The sequence below is a fragment of the Sturnira hondurensis genome, unplaced genomic scaffold, assembly GCF_014824575.4.
Source record: "Sturnira hondurensis isolate 20B ecotype Veracruz unplaced genomic scaffold, ASM1482457v3 Scaffold0004998, whole genome shotgun sequence".
Lineage (NCBI taxonomy): Eukaryota > Metazoa > Chordata > Mammalia > Chiroptera > Phyllostomidae > Sturnira > Sturnira hondurensis.
This window is the reverse complement of record NW_028077629.1, coordinates 5478255-5502487: the sequence shown is the minus strand read 5'-3', so window position 1 is coordinate 5502487 and position 24233 is coordinate 5478255. Positions and strand designations below refer to the sequence as shown.

The following is a 24233-nucleotide window of genomic DNA, read 5'->3' as shown; positions in this document are numbered from 1 at the left end:
GGTATAGAACAGTAGAGAAGATAAGAAAATGAATTAAAATTCTTTAAGTGTATATTTTAATAGAGTTTTGATGACAAAAAGAAAACTAAAAGATTAAAGTCTTCTTGAAATAGATGAACTTAATTCTACATCAAATTGCTATAATAACCACAGGGGGAAAAACAATTTAAAGTGTTTTGGCACCCTTTCTCTGGTTGTATATCTTAGTTGGCTATAAAGGACAAAGAAAACTGCAAAAAAATCTAAAATTTGACTCAGTGGCACAATTATATTGCTACTATAATAATTTTGAAACTATTTAGGAATGCTATAAAATTCAACTAATAATTCAGTAGACTTTACTAGTACTCAAGGTATTTCAGGATGAGCGAAAATAAATATAACTATAAAAATTTATAAAGGAAAAAGAAACCCTGTAATATAAATTCAAATCAAAACTATCAATACGAATTTGTAATTTACTAAGGAATATATTTAGTTCTGCCCACTGAAAGAGTATAGAGTGATAGGCAGAAACATCTAACTTGAGATGACTCAAGCTTACCTGCCTACCCTTCAGTATACAGTAAATGCAGGATATAGATGGATACATAAAACAATGTCACAAGTTACCAATTAGACATGTCCCAAGTTAGCAGTATTCTGAGAGAACCGACATGTACCCTTAAAAAAGAAAGTGCCATTAAAAATTGGGGGCTTGTCATTATTAAAGAAACTATCAAAACATATGACAAATGCAACATGTATATATAATTGTGTGTATATATATGTTGGGAGAGAGAAGCAGCAAAAGTGACTATACAACTCTGAATTACTGAGTTTAGGTGATGGCTGTGCAGATGTTAATGGTACCAGTCTTTCTATTGTTTGGCATGCTTAGAAATTTTCCCAGTAAAAGAAAAGGCTATTTCATGTTTTAAAAATTAGAAGCAAGATTTAAATAGCATTTAAATGCATGTAATAGATGGTACAGGACTGAATCTTGGGTTGGGCAGTTCAGCGGTAACCTGTATTTGCAGTATATTTGAGAACATTTGAATGACAGTTGTTAGATAACATGAAAAATATATTGGCATGGAAGGATAGAAGTCATTAACTGGGGGGAAAGGCAGCAAGTAGAGTAACTTCAAAAACAGGATATACTGTATGGTCTCATTTTGGTATGGAAGAAAATGTGAAAATGAGTACATTAAAGTTGATAGGATCACCTCTGGTTGTTAGGAATATGACATTTTAAATCCTTATTTCTGCTTATCTCTTTTTCTCACATTTTGCGATGAACATATGTGCTTTTATAATAATAATGTTTGTAATTTCAGTGTAAAATACATTACTTAAAAAAGCAAATTCCCCAATACTGCCATAAGGATATGAAATTATGTTTGTAGATTATGTTTAATTTCAAATACTACTTTCATAAAAAATAAAATAACCTGAAAAATTTGAGGAAACAAAGACACTATTCTTCTAAAAATATAATTTAAAAATGTAAATATTCAAACTTGGAGTTTTTTCCCCTAATTTGACAATATATTGAATGCATTGTATCTTAAAGCCCAAGAAGAGCTAATTTTAAATGATTTTCTTAATTTACAGTTTTTCCAGAGTTGTTAATCATAAAAAATCAGAGAACTGTATTTTTCAAACTATTGGTATGTCTACAGAGTGTTTATAGGGAACCACATATTATCATTAGTTGGGCCTTAATATTTCCTTGCAGACAGAGAAATGTTGAGGCTTTTACCCTTGCTCTTTGGCAAATCCTAGAATATTATGATCTTTTGTGGTAAGAGAAATGTTAGTATTATATGTTTCAGTGGCATTTGTGTCTCTGAACCTATTCAACCTATTATATTTTTTCCTTCGTTTTACTAACATTTTCTAGAACAATGAAAGCTGGATCTGGATTAGAGCTTTATTAAAATATGAATGTCAGGATGCCTAAAATACACTCGTTGAATACAAACATAGTATAACTTAGTGAAGGGTACCATGCCCTTCGTTCAAGGGAAAATAATAGTCCATGGATTGTGGAGTGTAGTGCCTCATAGCAGCGAAACAGCACATAGGGGCTTTGGACAAAAGTGAGCTTTATAGAGAATTAAAAGCAACAAGGTGAACAGCGCAGGATTGGCTAGAAGGTGGGGGATCACCTGCTAAGGCCAACAGATCTTAGGCCCTATTTCCTAGTGTAAAATGAGCTAGTTAAAGCTGAGTAATTCTGGTTAGTACGTGTTAGATTCCCTAAATAGTGAGGTGTTTCCCATAAATGTGGCCTGACTTAATTTTAGATTTGCAAGGTGGCTTAGGCCACCTCCACTTTATCAACAAATTCTTTATCAATTACCCCCTTTATCAATTGCCCCATGTGGACCATTGCTGTCAGTTGTACTGAGTTGTACTTAGAGTATTGATCAAAGTTTAAGGTCCTAGTGCCATTCTGAGCTACCGCTTTTTTTGTTAATGTTGGAGGCAGGTTGTATCTCCAACTGGAAGTCATAGGTTAGGATATTGAGGTCTCTGTCTCTGAGCTGACCACTGTCTTTATCCTCCTTGGCATGCCAGGGAGAGGGAGGTCATTGTCTGTTCCCCGCAGCTGCATGCATGCATTTCAAGCATTTGAGAGAACTCAGCCCACCAGGAAGACTAGTAGGAGAACTCTGGTCTGGATGATACCCAACAATCCGAGGGCACTCTGAAGCCACAGTCCCAACTATCCAAACCAACAGTGATCTAATTGATCAAAAGAAGGCCCCACTGAAGGAGCCACTTACTTAAGCCAGCTGGCTTGTTCTGTGATCCTAATGTCGCTGAGTCTGGACTTTCCCAGAGGTGCTAATCCAGGCGCAGCAAGTGGTGTTGGCCACAACATAGATGCCTCCTTGCTGTGCTACAGGATAATTAAGGGCTATCCTACCATCAAGAACAATTTTACTCAAAGATTCGGAGGATTTTTGTTGGGAAGCTGTGGCGTTAGCAGTAGATTCTGCCATATCTTCAAGAATTAAGGAGAGGTTCCTGATCATAGCTTCATTTGCACTTACACCTAACCAGAGGAGTAGGGATCTTCCAAAGGAAGTGAGCCATGAATCATAGTGCCTCATGGTCACTCCTGTTTTGTTCAGTAATGCAAATTGAAGAGAATTGACTACTGAGAAGTCTGTTTGATTGTGGAATGTTAGAGTACAATTAGGTAATGCAAATGGCACTCTGGTTAAGCATTAGCCATCTGGTCATCTATAGACAAACCTGCGAAGAATATTTTCCCTTAAAAACGCCATGAACAAAAATTAGCCCTGCTGGAGCACACACCACTCCCACTAAAGTAGTGTTATTAACGGACTTATCAGCAGGGGGTTTCTCAGGAAAGCATGGGTCTGTGAGATTTCATCACATTTGGGAGGATAATTTTCTATTCTAAAATAAATGTACTAAGCTCTGCAGAGGCAAGTAGTTGCAGAAAAAGTTGCAGATCTAGGCCAGAGGCAGTTTGTATTTAATCATAAAAACATGGCCGTCAGAATGTTTTTAAAGTTATTCTCGTCTGAGTTCATATGATAATGATAATGGAGAGATTAAAGCAAGGCGCAGAGAGTTCTGACTGTCAAAGTCAGACTTTTAAGTAACTTCTAAGGGTATTTGATTGTAGTTTATGGCAACATTAGGAATAGAAGAAAAAAAAATCACAGGGAGGACCAGGATGTTTTTAACATCATGGAAAGATCAGAGTTTTTGATGACGAACCCTGTAGTCTGAAAGGATATCCCCATCAGCAGTGTCCTGGGGGGAGGTATAGATAACATCATTATTTTTCCCAGCCAGTGCCAATGTAAAGGTAAAAAAAGAGGAAAAGGAAGTGTTTTGTGTTTGAGGTTAAAATATAAAGGTATGATTTGACATCTTGGGTGGAAATAGTCTACTTGAGCTGAAGGCTAGTGGTGAGAGCTCAAGTCCATGAAGCAGGTTGTGCCGGCTTCATTTGAGACAGGGCGGGGGCATGGTCTGATGCCTGGAAGTTCAGCAGTTGTGTTGGTAGGAGAAGCACTTGACAGAGTTCCTTCCACCGAGGTACAGAGGCAGATTTTTTATGTCTCTTTCATGAGACTCAAGTTTCAGTTTGTGGGGAGGAAAGTTAATGGACTCTGGGTTGGGAGAGTCTTCCTCAACCCACTGGAAATGAACCTTGGTGTCATACTTTAGAGATTTGCATTCAAGTACCATTTTGGGATAAACAAGAGGCATGTCAATAAGAGGCTTGACCACAAGTGACACCAGTCTCCCTGTGATAATTTCATGAGAAACTAACTTGTGGTTTCCACTTGATGTTCTCCCTATAGTACATAGGGCTAGAGGAAGATTTGTAGGCCATGGGGATTCTGTGGAGTATGAAAACTTTGGTGGTTCAATTTTGACCATGCCCTTGTTTTTTTGTTTTTTGTTTTTTAATTTTGTTTGCTGATTGAAGAAGGACAAAACAATGACAGTGCCACCTGGTATGGAGACTCTTGTTGATGGCCTGCACAATTTGTCCAGTGAAAAAAGATCCTTTAGTCACTGGAAATTTATCTAGGTATATCTCAAGTTGGGGTAACATGTTTTAAGTTTTTTTGGGGGAAACAACAGAAAAGGTGTCAGTCTTTCTATAGGGAAAGGCCTCAATCCACCCAGAAAATAAGCAATCAATAACTAGTACAGGTTGATAACCTTGTGCCAGAGCAATTAAATGACATCCAGTTGCGTGTTTAAGTGGTTTCATCAGTGATGGAGCTGTTCCCCTGAAACTTGGATAGCTTACCGGAGTTATGAGTTTGACAGGTCTTATACCCATTAATTACTTTAGTTGCAGTCTTACTTACAGCAATTCCCCCACCAATATCATATTTTTTCTGTTCTTTGGTGCATCATGGGGCATAAGGTATGGTGTAGGGGCACCTTGAGTGTGGCTCTGGGGGAACCAGGTGCTTCCTGACTCTCCCAGGCTTGGAGGCCTCATGGAATTTACAACCCTTTGTTTTCCAGTATTGCTGTTTTGTTGGAGGGTAAGTAATTTGTTGTGAAATGATGACCTGTGATGTGAAGAGTTGAGTTAGAAAATGAATGAGCCTCTGAACTATGTAGTGGATCTTACCAATCTCGGGATCCAGTGGCTTTGGCATGAAACTCTGCCAAGATATTTCCCTGATATTTGGACTTAGGTCCTTTAGTACGAGTCTCAATCTTAATTACATTGTATTTTAGAGGGAAGTAAATTGGCAGAGAGGAGTTCCTCTGTTTGTACCAAATTTTAATAGGATTGCTGCTTGAAGTTGGAAAACCTCTTCTTATAACATTCCAAAATTGGCATAGTGCCATTGGTGTCAGTGTTAACTGACTTTCTTGAATGATTTTGCATGCTTTGGTCAAGGAAAGTAACTCCACCTGTTGTGCTGAACTACATTGTGGGAGAGATCTGCATTCAGTTATCTCCTGGTCAGTAGTGACTGCATAATCAACTTAATATTTCCCCTGCTTATTTCAGACTTGTCCATGTATATGATTTAATCTGGGTTATATGGGAGTATATGCTTTAAATCTAGGCATGGGTAACTGATTGGAAAGTACCTGTCTCATAGTCATGTTCTTCTTTTTACCTGATAAGGGAAGTAAAGTACAGGATTAAGGTTGCATTTAAGATGTATGTAGATGGAGATAAAAGTAGATCATAAGTGAAGAGTCTGCTTAAGGAAAGGTGTTAAGTTGGAGGTGAGCTTAGAAGACTCTGACCAGCATAATGTGTTTGGAGATACACGTAATTTCCTAAGGTCAGATATGCTGAGACTTCTGCTAATTTAGCTGCAGCTATTACTTCCTTAAAACAGTTTATGTAAAGCTCTAGCTACTGAGTCTAACTGCACGCTGTTATGTGCTAGGTCTCATTCTTTCACTTTGGTCTTGTGTTAAAACTCCTAAAGCCTGGTTATTCCTATCACGGAGGAATAAGGTAAAAGACTGGTCATAGTCCAGTAGGCCCAAAGCTGGGGGATTTTGGAGGGCTTTTTTAAGGTCAATAAATGCTTATTCATGCTTCTCTTTCCCATGGTAAGAGTTCCAGTGTGGAGGTTTTGATGAATCCATAAAAGGGGAAAGCTTCAGAGGAAAAATTAGGAATCTGAAGCTGGAAATATCCTAAAAGCCCACCGAGGATTTGTGTGTGTGTGTGTGTGTGTGTATGTAAAATTTTAGAAAGTTTTGTATTAATTGCATACACTTTGGAAAGAGTTTCTCCTAAATGCTTAAATCATGTCCTGAACTTTAGACAACTTGTTTGCAAAACTGACACTTTTCCTTTGTGACCTTTGCCAACTGTTAGAATAAATAAAGGGTGAGACAAAGTAGGTTTACAGTTATTCATATGGAAAATAATACAATAATTAATGAATAATAATGCAAAAATAAACTCTGTAAGCCTACTTTTGCCTCACCCTCTATTGAGTCTAAATTAGAGGCTTCTTGAGTAAAACATAGCAACACATCATCACATGTAAAAATGAGGACCCCTGTTGGAATCATAGGGTGGTAAATCTTGATAGAGGGCTTGGGAAAAGTATGTGGGAACTTTAGTAAATCCCTAAGGCATTATGGTCCAAGTATATTGCTGATTGCTTTATGTAAATAAATATTGTCTAGTTGGAACCACAGGGATGTTAAAGAAAGTTGGACATAAGTTTACCACTGTGAATTGTTTAGGATTTCTTGGAAATTGTGGTAATAAGGTATTTGGATTGGGGTTAAAAAATGCGAAATCACAACTTAATTTATTGCCCCTAGATCACGACCAACTCATAATCTTTGCCCTTTTGGCTTTTTAATTGGAAGAATGGGAATGTTACAAGACTTGGTTGGTGCAAGGGGAGAATAACCCTTGGGAATTAAATATTTTATAATGAGGATGAACCCTTGCATAGCTTCTCAATTTAATGGATATTGAAGCAATTTAGGCAAAAGCTTAGTAGAATCTGTTTGGACTTCTACGTGTTCAGCACTCTTAGTTTTTCATTGTCTACTAGTGCAGTTACCCGAGAGTCTAGCAAGCCTTAGGTGACTCTAGTCTCCTAGGATGACTCATCTTCAGTACCTCCTATAACGTACTGTAGGCTCATAATAGTTCTGATTCAGCTTGCTCAGAGAATTTGAGGGTAATTTTTCCATCAGAAGTGAAATGTGTGCCCTTGTAATTTAGATAAAGGGTCTTGGCTGATTAAATTCAAAGGGGTTGAGTCATAGAGTAGACAGGTATGGAGGAGGTTGGTCCTAGGGTCAGTCATCTGGGCCAGTCTGGCCCTTGGGTCTTATATGAATCCTCCACTATTTTATGTTGCTTTTTATTTTGCAGGATGGTTGCTTTAAAATGTTATGGCCTAGCATATGCAAAGTCTATCCTGTATCTACTAAAGTTGTACATGTTTTTTTTATTTATTTTGATTTGAATTTTTCTGTGTTCATTTAGTGGGACTATAAAAAGCAGCTTTTGTGTATGTCCCTAGGAGTCCCTTCACTGAGGTTGTTTGAGAAGTATGGAAGACGGGTTCAACATATGTTTCTTTGGAAACAGTTTTTCCCCCCAATTTCCAATGTTTTCAAGTATGTGTCATGGGGCTGTGAGCCAGGCTTGTTTAGGTCAGGTCTCCTGAAGTTTAAAATATTAAGGCGGCTTGTTTGTTGACTGAGGCCCTTGGAGCTGGAGGGCCATGGGTTTGGTGGCTTTTCTTTTCTAATTCTAAAGTGCATTCAAAGTGTTCAGCCAGAATTCAAACTTCATCAGTATTCATGACTCCCCATTCTTGTCTGTTCAACCCGTCATACTAGAAAGATCTGGGAAGAGGCCATGCAGAAAGAGGGACATGAGGACAAATTGATTTGGAGAAGTTGTTTCAGTAAAACCTGAGTATCTCAGAAATAAAGATTCAAATCTAGTTCTAAAATCTGCTACTGATTCATCCTTTTTTCATCTGCCAGATTGAACTAGAGTTCAGTTTGTTCTTAGCGGAAATATTCTGGGAATGGCCCTTAAAAAAATCTTGAGCTATTTTACAGGCTCATCTAGCATCTCTGGTGGTAGCTTGAGCTTCTGATTGCAGTGCCTCTTTAGGTTCCATCTAGCTCGACTCTAGCCATTTTGGGGACCTGCCACAATGTGCATCAAGAAGCATTGATCAGGATTCTAAATTCCTCTGTAAAGTTTTTGAGGATCCCCCTTTGGTTTTAGGAAGTCTTTTACTGTGACTCATAGTTCAGCCTTGGTCCGTGGTGTAAAAATTGGCTTGGGATGAGGAATAAATTTAGGGGCATCCTTGTCTTTATCTGACAAAAATAAATCCTGTAAAAATCCTTTACAGGATTTTCTTTTGGCTGACTTTTAAAAGAGAACTGATGCTCTGGCCAGGCGGTTCAGTTGTTTGGAACATCATCCTCTACACCAAAAGGTTGTGGGTTTGATTCCCAGTCAGGGTAATACCTAGGTTCTGAGATTAATCCCCAGTTGAGGCATGGAAGGAAGCAAGCTATAGATGTTTCTCTCTGATATTGATGTTTTTCTCTCTCTCCCTTCCTTTCTCTGTAAAAAAAAAAAATCAATGAAAACATATTCTCAGGTGAGGATAACAAAAGGGAATTGAGTGAAAAGATATTCCGAATGGAAAGGAAACTCCAACAGCGAATTGAGAATCTCAGGGTAGTTAAGAAGGGAAGTGAAAGCATGGGGTACAGTTGGGATCAGAGTTGATCTATATAGGGCCTTTTCTGATTTTTTCAATTTATGTTGTTTTAACTGTGGAGTGGCTTTTTGTAATGACTGTTTAAAGGACACAATTTTTGATTTAGAAGCTTACACTTCACCATACTAATCAAAGAAAGTATCCCATTCTTTTTGTTTAGCATTTGAATCTCTACCTTCAAAGGCCCTTTGTAAGTATAAAACATCATCTAGGTTATCAAAGCCCCAAAATGGCCACTGCAACTCTAAATTATCTTTGGTTATTTCTTGGCAATGTTTTAGAAATGGAAAGTGGTTTACAGCTTAATTCTTTATCATAAAAAGGGCAAGAATCCCAGATACTATGTCCCTGTTTTCTTTGGAGTGAGAGGTAGCCATTGTTGTTCTTTGTTAAAATAATATTTTCTAATTCAAACAGATTTACCATTTCTGGCTACCTGTGCACAGTTCATGAGATCTGTAGGTCTCATTGTGAAAACCTGAGGCCTCTCACACCCTGATTCTTCCTTTTCTGGTAGGTAGGATTAGAACAAAAAACCTCGAAGAGCTCAGAATGCAACATAAGTGGAGCTCAATCTGAGAGAAGTTTACGGGAGGTCCTAGAGGCAGCAGACCTAAAGGGTTCTGTGGTGCCTCACCCTGTGTCTGGGCGCCACTCCCAGAATCTTCAGAAGGTTTCTTCAGATTCCATCCTCACCGCCAGTCTGTTCAATGACAAAAGTACAGAATTTAGTGATGAGTTTGACGTCCTTCATTGAAGGGGAATCATCCACAGATTGCGGAGTGTGCTGCCTCACAAGCAGTGGAACACTCTCCCTAAGGCATTATGGGCAGGAGCAAGTTCTTTCGAGCATTAGAAGAAGCAACTCAAAATGGAGCAGGACTGGCTGGGAGGTTCTGTGTTCTAGGGTAAGGTGAGGGAGTTAGAGCTGAGTTGAATTGTGATTGAATATGTTAGGTTTTCTAAACAGTGAAGTGTGGCCCACAAGTGTGGGCTGACTTAAGTCTAGGTTTGTGATGTGGGTGAGGCCACTAGAGCAACCTCTGTTTTGTGGAAGGCAGAATTCCAGATTTCTCAAATGCATAAAGATATAAGACTATGTTCCCTGTCTTTGCACATTGGCCTAGCTAGCATTTAGGGAACAGGTCTGAACACTGGGCATCTTTTAAATGTTTGTTAGTCTTAGTGATTCTGCAAACTTTTCTCATAAATGTTTGGTTGGCAAATATATATCTGCACCTATCCGTAATGTACAGTTATAGCCCTGTGGTTACTTTTGTCATGAGATAGTTACCTTTCCATTTATATAATCATTAAAAAAAATAAGGGCATTCCAGGCACTGCGATTGTAACAATGAGTGATAGGGAAGTTCCCTTTCTTTATAAACTTTGTATTCTCGTGGATGAAGACAGATAGTAAATTAGAAAAATGAGAGAACCAAATAAGAGAATTTCACAGTGATAAGGCCCATGGTGAAAATAAGCAGAAGGATGGAGTGAAGAGATGTATCAGGTGAAGAGGAGATCTTGTGCCTAGAAAAGACTCATCAGGGAAGACCGTTCTGAGGATGTTGCCCTTGAGCTGTAACTTGAGAGATGGGTCAATTGTTAACAACACTGGAATAAGCATCTTGACAGAGGAAATCATATTATGAAGAATGGTTACCTTCTAATACTGCTTGCTGCTTTAGGACTTCACATTGTTTTGGGTCTTGTCTTCCTACTTACAGGCCGTACATATTCTAATCTATGTAGCACCACAAATAGATTTACGAAGATAAAACAAGCAAACATACAAAAACACACACACAGCTTACATTGTGTTATATTTAAAACTCTCTCTCAATGGCTCACTAGACTTAAATGATAAAAGTCATATTCCTCAAAGCAGCATCCATAGCTAATAAAATTATACCTTTACTTATTTATGCAATTTTCCTCCTAGTGTTCCTAAACATAAACCTTTTATTCCATTTAATTACTCCAACATACATTGCTCTATCTTGTCTCTACTGTTTACTGTTTCGGCTTGTTTGTTTTGTTGTTTTAACCATTTTATCTGGAATAACCTCTCCCCTATAGTATGTCTTTCTTTTGCGGCCATGCTCCAATCTCATATCTTCAATTTGACCACCCAAATTGGGAGTGATCTCTTATGTCATAGAGCTCCTTCAGCAGTTCTCATTGTTCTAAAACCTGCTTCTTGTAGTGCTCAGTACTGTCTATCAGTTCTTGATACACATTGATATAGGTGTGTAAAAATGCTTGTATTTGTCCGCATGTCCTATACACTTACATATAACCAATCATCTTGTAATACATCTTTTCTACATTTATTTCCATTTATCAGAAGATGATTTATGTATGTTAATCATCTTTTATATATTTATATCTCTCCAACTAAATTCTACCTTACTTTGGGGCAGGTACTTTCTACTAATGTAGAAATGTTCTACATTTCTTGGATCTTATATTTATTTTTATCCATATTATTTAAACAAAGGAGCTTCTTTTATTTCCTAAGATGAAAGCCTTTGAGATGTTTTAGTTTTCCATCACTTAAAACGGCAATAAAATATAGAAATTTAAAAATAACAATAGCCCTGGCTGATGTAGCTCAGTGGATTGAGCACGGGCCTGCGAACCACACGATCGCGGTTCAATTCCCAGTCAGGGCACATGCCTGGGTTGCAGGCCAGTTCCCAGCAGGGGACTCACGAGAGGCAACCATACATTGATATTTCTCTCCTTCTCTCCTTTCCTTCCCCTCTAAAGATAAATAAATAAAATATTTTAAAAAATAACAATAATAATCACTGCAGATTGACAAAATTCTGTTGTAGCAGTGCGCTTAGGACCTCAGATTTTAACTAAATGGAGTTTACAACAGTGCCAGGAGAGCTGTGGGAGACTTACTTATTCCTTAATCATTTAATTTTTCTGAGGTTTTCTATTTGAAGAATACAAAGAAGAAAGAGTTGAGTAGAACTCTTATATTTTATCTACTTTACAAAAACAAGGAAATAATAAAATTTAGCTCATTGATCTTCCCTCTTTCATACTGTATTTAATAGTAGAGCATAGTTCATTCGAAGTTGGGAACCTGTAAGCATTATTAATATAAATATTTTAGTAAATTTCAATAGCAGTTTTGACTTAGAAAATAATAAGTAAAACAGTTTTACATCGGTCCATGTTTTTTTATTTAAGTGTTCAAGTGTTTTATATGTTCATATTAAGTTTCATTTCATTTTGTTTTATTAATTTGATGTCATTCATTCATTTTTTGTTTTCTTCTTTTCAAGGCCCTGTGGAATCCTACATGCACTGAAGGTTTATTTAAACCAGTACATGTTTCAACCTAGTTTAAATCAATATTTGTCCATAGGAATGCATCAAGAATTGGTGACATATTAAATGTTGAATATAATAAATTTTCCATTATTACATGTTAGCTATTTTTCAGAGCATGTAAAACAGATGTTTCCATTCCAAATATGCATTTTTTTGCATTTGAACAAATTGCATAAAATATTTATGGAAGTTTCAAGTAACACATTCCTACCTTATTCTTATTGTACTTTTAAAACAAAAATAGACTTTTATTTTAAAATTATATCTATGTGCCACTATTCTGAAATGTAATATTCCACTTGGCAGCACATATTTTTTGTTCAAGTTTCTCATCCATATCATGTGTCTCTGGTTATAGTCTTCATTTAATTTTATATCTTCTATGTACATTTGGTAAGTTTATAAAAAATGTTTCATGTTTCTCCCATCCAAGTGCAAGTTTCTACTGAAGAACTAAATGGTCTATTTTTTCTCATACTGAGATAAAAAAATAAAAGCAATATGTCTTCAAATGGAATAATGAAGAGGTGTATTCTAACTACAGAAAGTCAAAAAACTGTATGGCTGAACAAGTGAAGAAACTTTTTTGGATGTGAATCTTACATTGAGGGAAATTTCTTGAATGTGTCATGAATGAAAGCCTACCTCCTGGACTTGGCATCTCCACCTGATTTTGGCCTGTGCCTGTTTGTGGACTTTCTATAATAGTTCACTGTGATTACCCAGTGGCTAGGAGGCAAGAAGGCACCCTTGAATGTGGTGGCTTATTTCGAGGATGAGTGATGGAGCTCAGAGAGTGGCTTAGTGTTGTGGGTGGGGTTCAGGGGAGCAGAATAGTTGCACAGCTGAGAAGCAGTGAAATAATCATGGTCAATGGTGGTATCATTCAGAAATATGTTATAAATTTTCTTAAATTATTTGAATTACTATGTAACATATAATATCCATGATCAAATGTGGGGCTTAAACCACAATATTAAAATAAATTAATAATTATTTATTTAATAAAAGCATTCTGTGTCTCCTTGTTGATTTTGCCACTTAAAGCAACAACTTCTATTATTCCAGATTCAAAACCCTGTTTCTCTAACAGTTTTTAGAGGTTATTCTTCTATCCTATCTCTTTCTCTTTCTTTTCATTATCCTATTTTATATTTGAATGATCAATATACTCCCTACAATCTTTAAATGTATACATTTATACAATATATGCCCTACAGCGATCAATATATACTCCCTACAATCTTTAAATGTAGGGAGTATAACAAACCCCATCACCTACAATAAAGAACTTCCTTGGTAAGATTTTTATCAACTCAAAGGGTAAATATCATTTTGAAGAAGAAAGATTTTAATTAAAGATATTTTGACTAGGATACAAAGAAAAATAACCCTTTGTATTAGCAAATAGATTAAGTCAATAAAGAAAGGTACTTTTGGCTCAAAAGCAGTGTAGCAGAAGCCATCAATACACACTAAAAACAAAAATAGAATAAACAAACAAACAAAAAGATACCTATCTCAAATGGCACAATTCTAGGATTTCTCTTTACTACCAGTAAGACATTTCAGTGCTGCCTGCTTGGAAAACAGGTTAGTTTTATTTTCATGGAGAAGTATATTTGGATTTCCTCGCAATCTTTATTATGTAATCTGTCCATGTAACTATAAAATGTTTTGTATTTGTTGATTACATTAAAAGTGAATTAAAATCAAGGATAAACATGGGGGTGTTGTTATTGTTTTTAGAGAAATGTGGAAGAACCATTGTCATTGCTGTACTGTATCTCAGGGTGTAATGAAACTAAGGTCGATAATTATTACCCACAGAAGAAGGAAGATGCATCAAAATGTATCTGCCTGTTGCAAGTAGTGCACCCTTAGTATCTACTGCTGAAAGGAAACACTGTGCTTCACCATCATGCCTGAATATTTATGCTTGACGGTCACCAACTAAAAATAAGAGGTGGGAAAGCTTAACTATATTCATTTTCTAAATAAGAAAAGCAGAATTTGAAAAGGTTGAGTGACTTTCTCAAGAGACCTTCTAACAGGTTTTAGAGCCATGGATTGAGCTCAGGTATTCCAGATCAAAGGTCAGGATTTGGTTTATTTTCCTGATTTCAGATTGCTTATGGATTGCATGATTGCTAGCCTCAATACAACAAATTCCAGATGATTTCAATATTACATGTGCAAATATTTAGGTAATTATATACTGTATATGGGATATTATTAAAGCTTGAATTTCTCTAAATTTATATATGAGTCAGAAATAATTTTTATGATTTATCATGTTAATGGTTAACTGTCTAAGATATGTAATATATAAGCTAAGGAAATTTTATGATAGTAAGAAGTACTTATTTAAATATAGAGAAGTTCTAAGAAGGAAAACCTGGACACCTTTGCTAGATATTTTTACAGTTGTTAACACATGAACAAGTATAAAGGCCACATGGACAATAACTAAGGGTGGGGGGTGGAAATGGGAGGGAGGTGGGGAGCATGGGGTGGGGGGCGGGCAGGGTTGGGAATATAAGACAGAAAGCTGTACTTGAACAAGAATTAAATAAAAAAAATTATTAAAAAAAATCAGAGCAATGTTTAAAAATGGGACTATACTTCAACCTTATAAAATTTATTAATATACTGTAAATTTGGCATATTAAACGTTCTTGAAAAACTTCTTACTTAAAAAAAATGATTCTGAAAATTTAATTTGTAGTGCCCTGGAATATATGCATGTTAAATGTTTTTATTTATCATATTTTAAAATATAGGCAACTTATTCTCCTTGGTTAAAATTATGACATATGCTTGTTTTAAAAGATATTGGTAATTCTAAAATAGTATTTATTGTGCACATATGGATTTTATTATGACACATGAAAACTTCTTTGCTAAACTGTTCAAAATTATATAACTTTGCATAACCACATAAATTTGATATTGTTTTAAATATTGTTTATTTAGAGAACAAAATGTACTTCCTTTCCCACATTTTATTGGATGCTAGCACTGTCCAAACTGGAGGCAGGAATGTCCAAATTTAACAAAGGGATGCTTTTCATGTTTTGTATTTTGTGCCTATTTGTCCTCATAGGACTTTCTGAATATAGTCCCAGCCTATCTTAATTTCTTATGTATAATCAGTCTTTCTAAAAATAAAAAATAAAAAATAAATCTCTCTCTTCTTGGTGCCTTTTGGTAACAGCAATCACCATTATGATATGCTGGAACCATTAAAAAATGTTAATAGTATCTTATATGTTTTCAAACAAACCAATTTCATTTGATGTATATAGTTGAAAGATGTCCACATGTCAAAGGTAGTTTGACATATGTATCCTCCATTGAAATGAGCTGATATTCTTGATGTTAATAAGCACAGGGAACTGTGAGATTGTCCTGTGCCTTCCATGGGATGTCTGTTGAGTATCTGAATTTGCATAATACATTTATACCACTACTTGTTATGGAAAAGAGTAAGGTAGACTGTAAAATGGGGGGAAAGGAAATATAAACACCCTATTTTTTAACCCCAGATCAAACATCGAGTACATCTACTGGGTATTCTCTTACCTTTACTGTGTGAAAACTGCTCTCTGCTTTCCTGTTTTCCTGTTTGAATGCTGTATATTGATGCTCATACAGGAGGTTTATGAACAGGAGGCTCAAATGATAATAAGATACTTTTTGGAAACTATTCCTAACACCTGAAAGCTATTCATTGCATCTTTGATTTATAAACATTATGGTCAGAGTACACACATGTATGAAATGACGAATGCATGCTAAATGAATTCCGATGGAGAAAAACAAGGATGGCAGCAAGGGTAATATCATTGTGCCATGCTTCCCTCTAAGATTTAGTTTAGTTTATTTTTAAGTTTTTAATATTTAAAGAAATATAAGTCTCAAGAGATGAAGGAAGTGTTCCTGCACCCTGTAAGAAGAATAGCAGGAAGCTTGAACTTTGATAAACAATCTGAAGGTGTGCAGACTAGTACATTTTGAGTGTAATGATCGGGGAGAATGAATAAATGTGTTGCCTTTCTACTCAGGCCCTTCATAGAAGTTTCTTCTTCATGAGACGTAAGGATTTCTGACCTGAAAAAAGATTTATGTGTACTTTTTTTTGATTGTTTGCTTTTTTTACTAACAGAAGCAGAAGAACTTGAGAGAACATGTAACTTAATTTGGTAATAAATGTGCCACACAGACACTAATTTTCTTTGTATTATGGCGTGCACGTGTTTTAAGAAGTTACCGTGCTACTGTAGATTTACAGGTCCACTTATATCCGTACAATTTTATACAACATTTATGTTTTGGGGGATCTTTATCATCTGACTGCCATTTGGGTGTAGCCACATGAATGTTGAGAATAGTTTCCTAAAAATTAGTGACTAGTTTCTTGAAAACTACCTTATGCACTTCAGCAATACAAATGAAATATGAGTAAGATTTTATTTCCATAAACACACAGTATATTTTGTTTTATAATGTTTTATTGGAAAGTAATCTTTAGAAAACAAAAGACACTTGCTTTTTTGCATTAATTTGATTAAAAAGGCAAAGGCATCTAATAGCAATATGTCATATATACATGAGAAATTTATTGTTGATTTTTAATGAAAGAAGAATATGGGTGGGGAGCTAACACAAAGAATCATGTTGTCAAATGGGACTCACACAAATCGTAGATCTTACGCAAGTACCAAGCTTTTATAATTTTTTTCAGTTCTGCAAGTCAAGCTTAGGCGAAAGAGGGCAGTTCTGCGGTGGGGAGGGCAACCCTTCCTGCTCTTTTATCCTCCCTGCACATCTGCGATCTGACCCAGAGCAATACATCTGATTTCAGAGAGAGGGTTTGTGGGGTTGCCTCACACAGTAGGAGAAAGATCCATCCATGGAACACTTGCATTTTATATCCTATCCGTGTGACGTTTTTCAGGGAGCCATGCTCGTAAATCTACAGGTTCTAAGTTTATTATTCAAATCAGTCTTTAACTAGGACTTGCCATCAAAATACCCTTAGATCAGGACTCTTCCTCAGGCAGATACTGTTTGTTTTCTTAGAGATCCCATTTTCTGTCAGTCAGTGTGATTAGGTGATGTTCACCTGCTCTGTTTCCAGCATTCACTTGAGAATGATAGTCTATCGGAATGGAATGGTAATCCTAATGTCCAATTTTTAAAAATTTTTTCTTCAATTGCAAGTAAAATGATAGTGTATAAGAAAAATCTTTTCTGACCCCAGATTGCAGTTATTTTTGTCTTCTGTATTTCATATCGTTCAAAATACACTTTGAGGCCAGAGGTAGAATATTGCTTTTCTTGGAGAGTCTTTAAAGTTTTGTTTTTTCATTTAAGGTAGGATTTCTGGCATTGCAGTTTTTCAAAGTCAAGATTGTTGTGATTCAACTATGGAAAGATTTTCTGAATGTATACTGTACTACACAGGAGAAGAGCCAGTTCTTTAACTGTTATCTTTTTAAAAAATAATAAATTGATAATATTTAAAGCTATACAATATTTAAAATTACAGATATTTATAATATATTATTTTTATTTGCCATTATACAAATGTACTCCATTTGGCTACATTAAAATAGAATATATTCGATTTTTATGTTTTCTTATTTCAATAATACTGTATGCATAGCTGTGTATTTTGTTGAATATAGAATCCTGGTCTTAAGATATTTTGTATGTAGGTTTATTTATGTTAAAGAATCTCTGTTGTTTTATATTTCATTTTGTTCTACTTGGTTATGTACAGTAAAAAAACTTCCATAAAACATGTACAAGAAAAACTAAATCCAGTGTCAGCAGCCTGATTTACCTGTTTTCTGCTGTTCCACACAGATTGTTACATCTGCCGTCTAGTCTCAGTATCTTTCCTCACATCAATCCCCTGACTCACATAACTCTGTACTCTCTCTTAGATTGTTCACACGAAGAAGAAACCAAGTTTCATATTCCCCGCCCCATCCTTGACACATTCCCGGGCTTCTCCAGGCAACTCGAGAGTGACAGGCCGTAAATACACTGGGTCTTAAACATTTTCCCTCAGAAGTGGTACGTTACATGTCTACTCCTATTTCACGGACCCAAGAAAGTCAGTCAGCCAAATGGTCACTGCCAACAAATGCCAAGGGGTCAGGGAGGAACTAACCAACCACATGCCTAGAAGTGGGGAAACCGCAAAAAATGGGCCAATGCCACCAATCACTACAAGTGTATCTTTTTTGTCTCTAAATTAATCTGGTTTTAACTAAAATATGAAAAGTCTTTATTTGGTAAATATTCTGACATAAAAATCCTTTCATTCCATTGAAGTTATTCACAAAAATCTAATTCAGTTTTTTTTAAATAAAGGAAATAAAGTTTATTGGTCACTTGCTTCATGCCAGACACCATTCCAAGAGCTTCAGAGGCATGTTCAACTTCAGCCCTCACAAATTACGTGGGCCGATGGCTCAAATTCGAACAGCTGGTACATGGCAGAATGACAGAGCCAGGATTTATTTTGTTTAATTAATTAATTTATCTTTTCAACTTTTAATTACAGTTGACATGCAATATAGGTTAGTTTCAGGAGTATGATATAATACTTAGATGTTTATATCTTACGAAGTGACCACCATCCAACACATCCGACACCCTGCACGGTCGTTCCAGTATCACTGACTAAATTCCCTCTGCTGTCCTTTACATCTCTGGCTCTGTTTCTATTATTGGGAACTTGCACTTCTTAATTCTGTCACCTTTTCACCAATACCCTAATCCCCTTCCCATCTGGTAATCATCACTTTATTCTCTATATTTACGAATTTGTTTGTTTTCTTTGCTTATGTTGTTTTTTTAGATTCCACATGTAAGTAAAATCATGTGGTATTTGTCTTTCTCTGTCTGGCTTGAATAGCATAATACATGTGGGTCTATCTATGCTGTCACAAATGGCAAGATTTCATTTTTCTAATGGCTGAGTAATATTGTGTTATATGTATGCACCACATTACCTTCTTCAATTTATCTATCAGTGGGTGTTGCCTTCATACAGTGGCTATTGTAAATCATGCTACAACGAACACATAGGTGCATATATCTATTAAAATTAGTGTTTTGAATTTTTTCATATAAATACCCAAAAGTAGAGTTACTGAGTTCTATTTTAAATGTTTTGAGGAATCTCCATACCATTTTCCACAGTGGCTGCACCAATTTAAACATTATCAACAGTGCCTCAGAGTTCCCGTTTCTCCCCATCCTCACCAACAATTGTGTATTGATTCATTGATGATAGCCACCCTCACAGGTGTGAAGTGATATTTCATTGTGGTTTCAATTTGCATTTCCCTGATGATTATTGATCTTGAACATGTTTTCGTATATCTTTTGGCCATCTGTGAGTCCTTTTGGAGAAATGTCTATTCAGGTCATCTGCCCATTTTTTAATCAGCATTATTTGTTTGTTTTTATGTTGAACTGTATGGGTTCTTTGTATATTTTGGACATTAACACTTACTAGACGCACCACTGGTAATATATTCTACCATTCAGTACACTGTTTTTGTGTGTGTGTGTGTGATGGTTTCCTTTGCTATACACTTATTAGTTTGATGTAGTCCTATTTGTTTGTTTTTCTTTTGTTACCCTTGTTCTTAGAGACACATCCAGAAAATATTGGTGAGTTATGTCAAAGAGTTTTCTGCCTATATTTTGCTCAAGGAGTTTTATGGTTTTAGATCTTACACTTAGGTATTTAATTAATTTTGAATGTATTCTTGTATATGGTATAAGAAAGTCGAGGTTTTTTGTGTTTTGTTGTTATTTTGTTTTTTGCATCATTCCAGTTTTTCCAATATCATTTATTGAAGAAAATGTCCTTACCTTGTGGCATATTCTTGCCTTATTTGTCATATACTAATTGGTCATGTAGGCATAGATTTATTTCTGAACTCTCAATTCTGTTCCATTGATCTATGTGTCTATTTTTATGCTAGGACCATATGCTGTGCTTTAAAAATATTTATTTATTTATTTATTTACTTACTTACTTACTTACTTATTTATTTATTAGAGAGTGAGAGGGAAAGAGGGAGAGAAACATCAATGTGTGGTTGCTTACCTCTCAAGCATTCACACCTGGGGACCTGGCCCACAACCCAGGCATGTGCCCTGACTAGGAATTGAACCAGTAGCTTTTTGTCTGCAGGGCAGTGTTCAATCCACTGAGCCACACCAGCCAGGGCCATATACTATTTTGATTACTACAGCCTTATATTATAGTTTGATATAAGGTAGTTTACCTCCAACTTTGTTCTTTTTTCTCAAGATTGGTATGCTTTTGGGGGTCTTGTGGTTCCATATAAATTTTGTGATTATGTTTTCTAGTTTTGTGAAAAATGTCATTGGTATTTTGGTAGGGGTTGCATTGAATTTGGAGATTGGTCAGTATAGACATTTCAACAATGTTAATTCTTCCTATCCATGAGCACAGTTTATGCTTCCATTTCTTTGTATTTACTTTAATAGTTTTCCCTTTAATGTCTTATAGATTACTGAGTATAGGTTAAATTTATTCCTAGGTATTTTATTCTTTTTGATGCAATTGTAAATGGGATTGTTTTCTTAATTTTAAAGTCTTTCTGATAGTTCAATATTGATGTATAAAATGCAACCAATTTCTGATTATTAATTTTCTACCTTGCTACTTACTGAATTAATTAATTGTAATATATTTTGGACTCCTTAGGATACTCTATATATAGTTTTATACAATCTGCAAATAATGACAATTTTACTTCTGTTTATATATATATATATACATATATATATAAAATACATATATATATCTTCTTGTATTTTTAAGTGTTTTTTATTGATTATGCTATTACAGTTTTTCCAATTTTTACCCTTTATCCTCCCTCCATCCTGCCCCCATAACCCTCCAGCATTCCTCCTTTCTTAGTTCATGTCCATGGGTTGTACATATAAGTTCTTTGAGTTCTCTGTTTCCTACACCATTTTTATCTGTCCCCATCTATTTTATGCCTACTAATTTTGCTTCTTCTTTCCAGTGCCTTTTTCCTCCTATTTCCCCCTTCCTTCTCCCCACTGAACTCCCTCCATATAATGTCTGTTTCTATGATTCTGTTCCTGTTTGCTTAGTTTTTGTTTTCATTGTTTTTCTTTTCTTTTAGGTTCATTTGTTGATAGTTATGAGTTTGTTGTCATTTTATTATTCATATTTTATCTTCTTTTTTCTTAGATAAGTCTCTTTAATGTTTCATATAGTAAAGGCTTGGTAATGACAAACTCCTTTAACTTGACCTTATCTGGGAAGTACTTTATCTGCCCTTCCATTCTAAATGATAGCTTTGTTGGATAGAGTAATCTTGGATGTAGGTCCTTGCCTTTCATGACTTGGAATACTTCTTTCCAGCTCATTCTTGCCTGTAAGGTCTCTTTTGAGAAATCAGCTGATAGCCTTATGGGAACTCCTTTGTAGATAACGGTCTCTATCTCTTTTTACTTTTAGGATTTTCTCTTTCTCTTTAATCTTGGGTAAGTTAGTGATGATGTGCCTTGGTGTGTACCTCTTTAGGTCCAAATTTTGGGGGACTCTCTGGGCTTCCTGAACTTCCTTAAAGTCTATTTTCTTCACCAGATTAAGTTCTCCTTCATTATTTGTTCAAATAAGTTTTCAGTTTCTTGCTGTTGTTCTTTTGGCACCCCTATAACTCAGATATTGGAACATTTCAGGTTGTCCCAGAGTTTTGTGAGATTCTCTTCACTTTTTTGAATTCTCATTTCTTCACTTTGTTCCAATTGAATGTTTGTTTTCCTTTTGTTCCAAATCATTTCTTTGACTCCTGGTTTCCTTCCGGTCACTGTTGGTTCCCTGAATATTTTGCTTTATTCCATTTTGGGTACCTTTCATTTGTTTTTTCGTTTTGCAAGAAAGCTCAATCAATTCTGTGAGCATTTTGATTACCGGGGCTTTAAGTTCGTCAGAGAGGTTGGCTGTCTCCTCATTACTTAGTTCTCTTTCTGAGGCTTTGCTCTGTTGTTTCATTTGGGCCATATTTGTCTCCACTCAGCTGTGAAGTTGTAAGGTGGTGCTGCCTGAGAGGGAGGGGTGACAGAGGGAACAATGCAGCTGGCCTGCTCTATCTAGCCCCCCTTCCCAATGAACTCTCGTGTGTGTGAGTCTGGGAGTTTGTCCCACTGGGGCAACTGCTATAGTCCACAGCCTGCTCCGAGTCTCAGTTTCAGCCAGCCCCGCCCACCCAGCCTGCCTGGCAGTGGATATTCTGAATTGGCCCACATGTCTCATCTCCTTACTGGTCTGGTTGTTCTGATTTTTCCTTTAATTCCTTGGTTGCTGGAGTTCTATGGGGTTTGAATTTCTGGTGCTACTTGTTGTTTATTGATTTTGTTGATTTTATTTTTAATTTTTTTAAAAGATTTTATTTATTTATCTTTAGAGAGGAAGGGAAGGAGAGAAATATCAATGTATGGTTGCCTCTCGTGAGTCCCCTGCTGGGAACTGGCCTGCAACCCAGGCATGTGCTCTGACTGGGAATCGAACCGTGATCCTGTGGTTCACAGGCCCAAGCTCAATCCACTGAGCTACACCAGCCAGGGCTGTTTACTGATTTTAGATAGGTTGTTATCCTCCTTTTGGTTGTGTGAGGAAGTGAAGGCTTTCTACCTACACCGCAATCTCAGCTGGAACTTCTTATGTATTTTGATTGGAGCATTTAGTCTATTTAAACTTAAAGTAATTTTGACAGGTATGTAATCATTACCATTTTATTAATTTTTTGTTGTTTTTGTTTTGTTTATTAATTTTCTTGCTCTCTTGCATGTGGATAACTTTCCACAGTTTTGTGTTTCGATTCCTTTTCCCTTCATTTCTTATATATCTTTTATATTTTTGGTTTGTGATTTATATTACCAATCTACATTTATATTAGTCTATTTAAGTTGATGATTGCCAAGTTTGAACACATTCTACAATAACTACAATTTGGTGTACAACTCTATGTTTATGTTTTTGTCATATGTTCACTTCTTTTATGTGTGTGTATCCCTTGCCTTATTGTTATAATTGCACATGATATTCCTACTTTTGTCTGTTATCCTTTGTACTAGCTTTATAGTTGGCTGATTTACTGCTTTCATGAAGAATGTTTTTCTTCCTATTTTTTGATGTTTTCTTCTTAAATAAGTTGCTTTAATATTACTTATATTCTAGTTTATTGATGATAGATTCCTTCAACTTTTTCTTGTCTGGTAAACTCTTTGTCTCTTTTTCAATTCTAATAGTTTGACTTATTCAGTGAAGTAATCTTGGTTGTAGAAATTTGCTTTGTGTCACTTTGAATGTTTTGCATTAATTCCTTCTGGCCTGCAAAGTTTCTGTTTAGAAATCAGCAGTCTTGTGGGAGCTCCCATGTACATAACTGCTTTTCTCTCACTGCCTTTAAAATCCTCTGTGTCTTTATCCTTTGACATTTTAATTATGATGTGTCTTGGTTTGGGTCTGTTTGAGTTAATCTTGTTTAGGATTCTCTGTACTTCTTGGATTGTATGTCTGTTTCCTTCATCAAATTAGAGTAGTTTTCCATCAGTATCTCTTTACATTGTTTTTCAATTGCCACAACAGCCAGGGCTATTCCCATTTTTTCCTTAAATATTTCCATGATTTATTTTTTTAGAGTGAGGGTAAGGGAGGAAGAATGAGAGGGAGAGAAACATCAATGAGTGAGAGAAACAATGATCTGTTGCCTCCCTCACACACCCCTGACTAGGGATCTGGCCTCTAACCCAGGCATGTGCCCTCACTGTGAATTGAACCAGTAACCTTTCAGTTCACATGCCAGCACTCAATCCACTGAGTCTCATCAGCCAGGGAAACTAGTCTCGTTAATTTTTTTTCTTTTTGTTATTCTGATTGAGTGTTTTCTACTACCTTGTCTTTCAGATCACAGATTTAATCCTCTATTTTATCTAATTACTTTTGATTTTCTCTAATGTATTCTGTCAGTTATTATATTCTTTATTTCTGGCTGGTTCTTTTTGTGTTTTCTACCTTTTTTGCTGAGT

At 35.9% G+C, this 24233-nt stretch overlaps 1 protein-coding gene across 2 annotated transcripts in view; it reads left to right on the top strand.

The window, feature by feature from the left end:
* CCSER1 (coiled-coil serine rich protein 1) overlaps positions 1-13261 on the top strand; it is a 698243-nt gene extending 684982 nt beyond the window's left edge. For both annotated transcript variants that reach the window (XM_037046097.1, XM_037046098.1), the window contains one exon: positions 12059-13261. In XM_037046097.1, the coding sequence (XP_036901992.1) occupies positions 12059-12118 (60 nt within the window). In that variant the 3' untranslated portion in view covers positions 12119-13261. The remainder of the gene's footprint in view (positions 1-12058) is intronic.
* The last annotated feature ends 10972 nt before the right edge of the window (positions 13262-24233 follow it).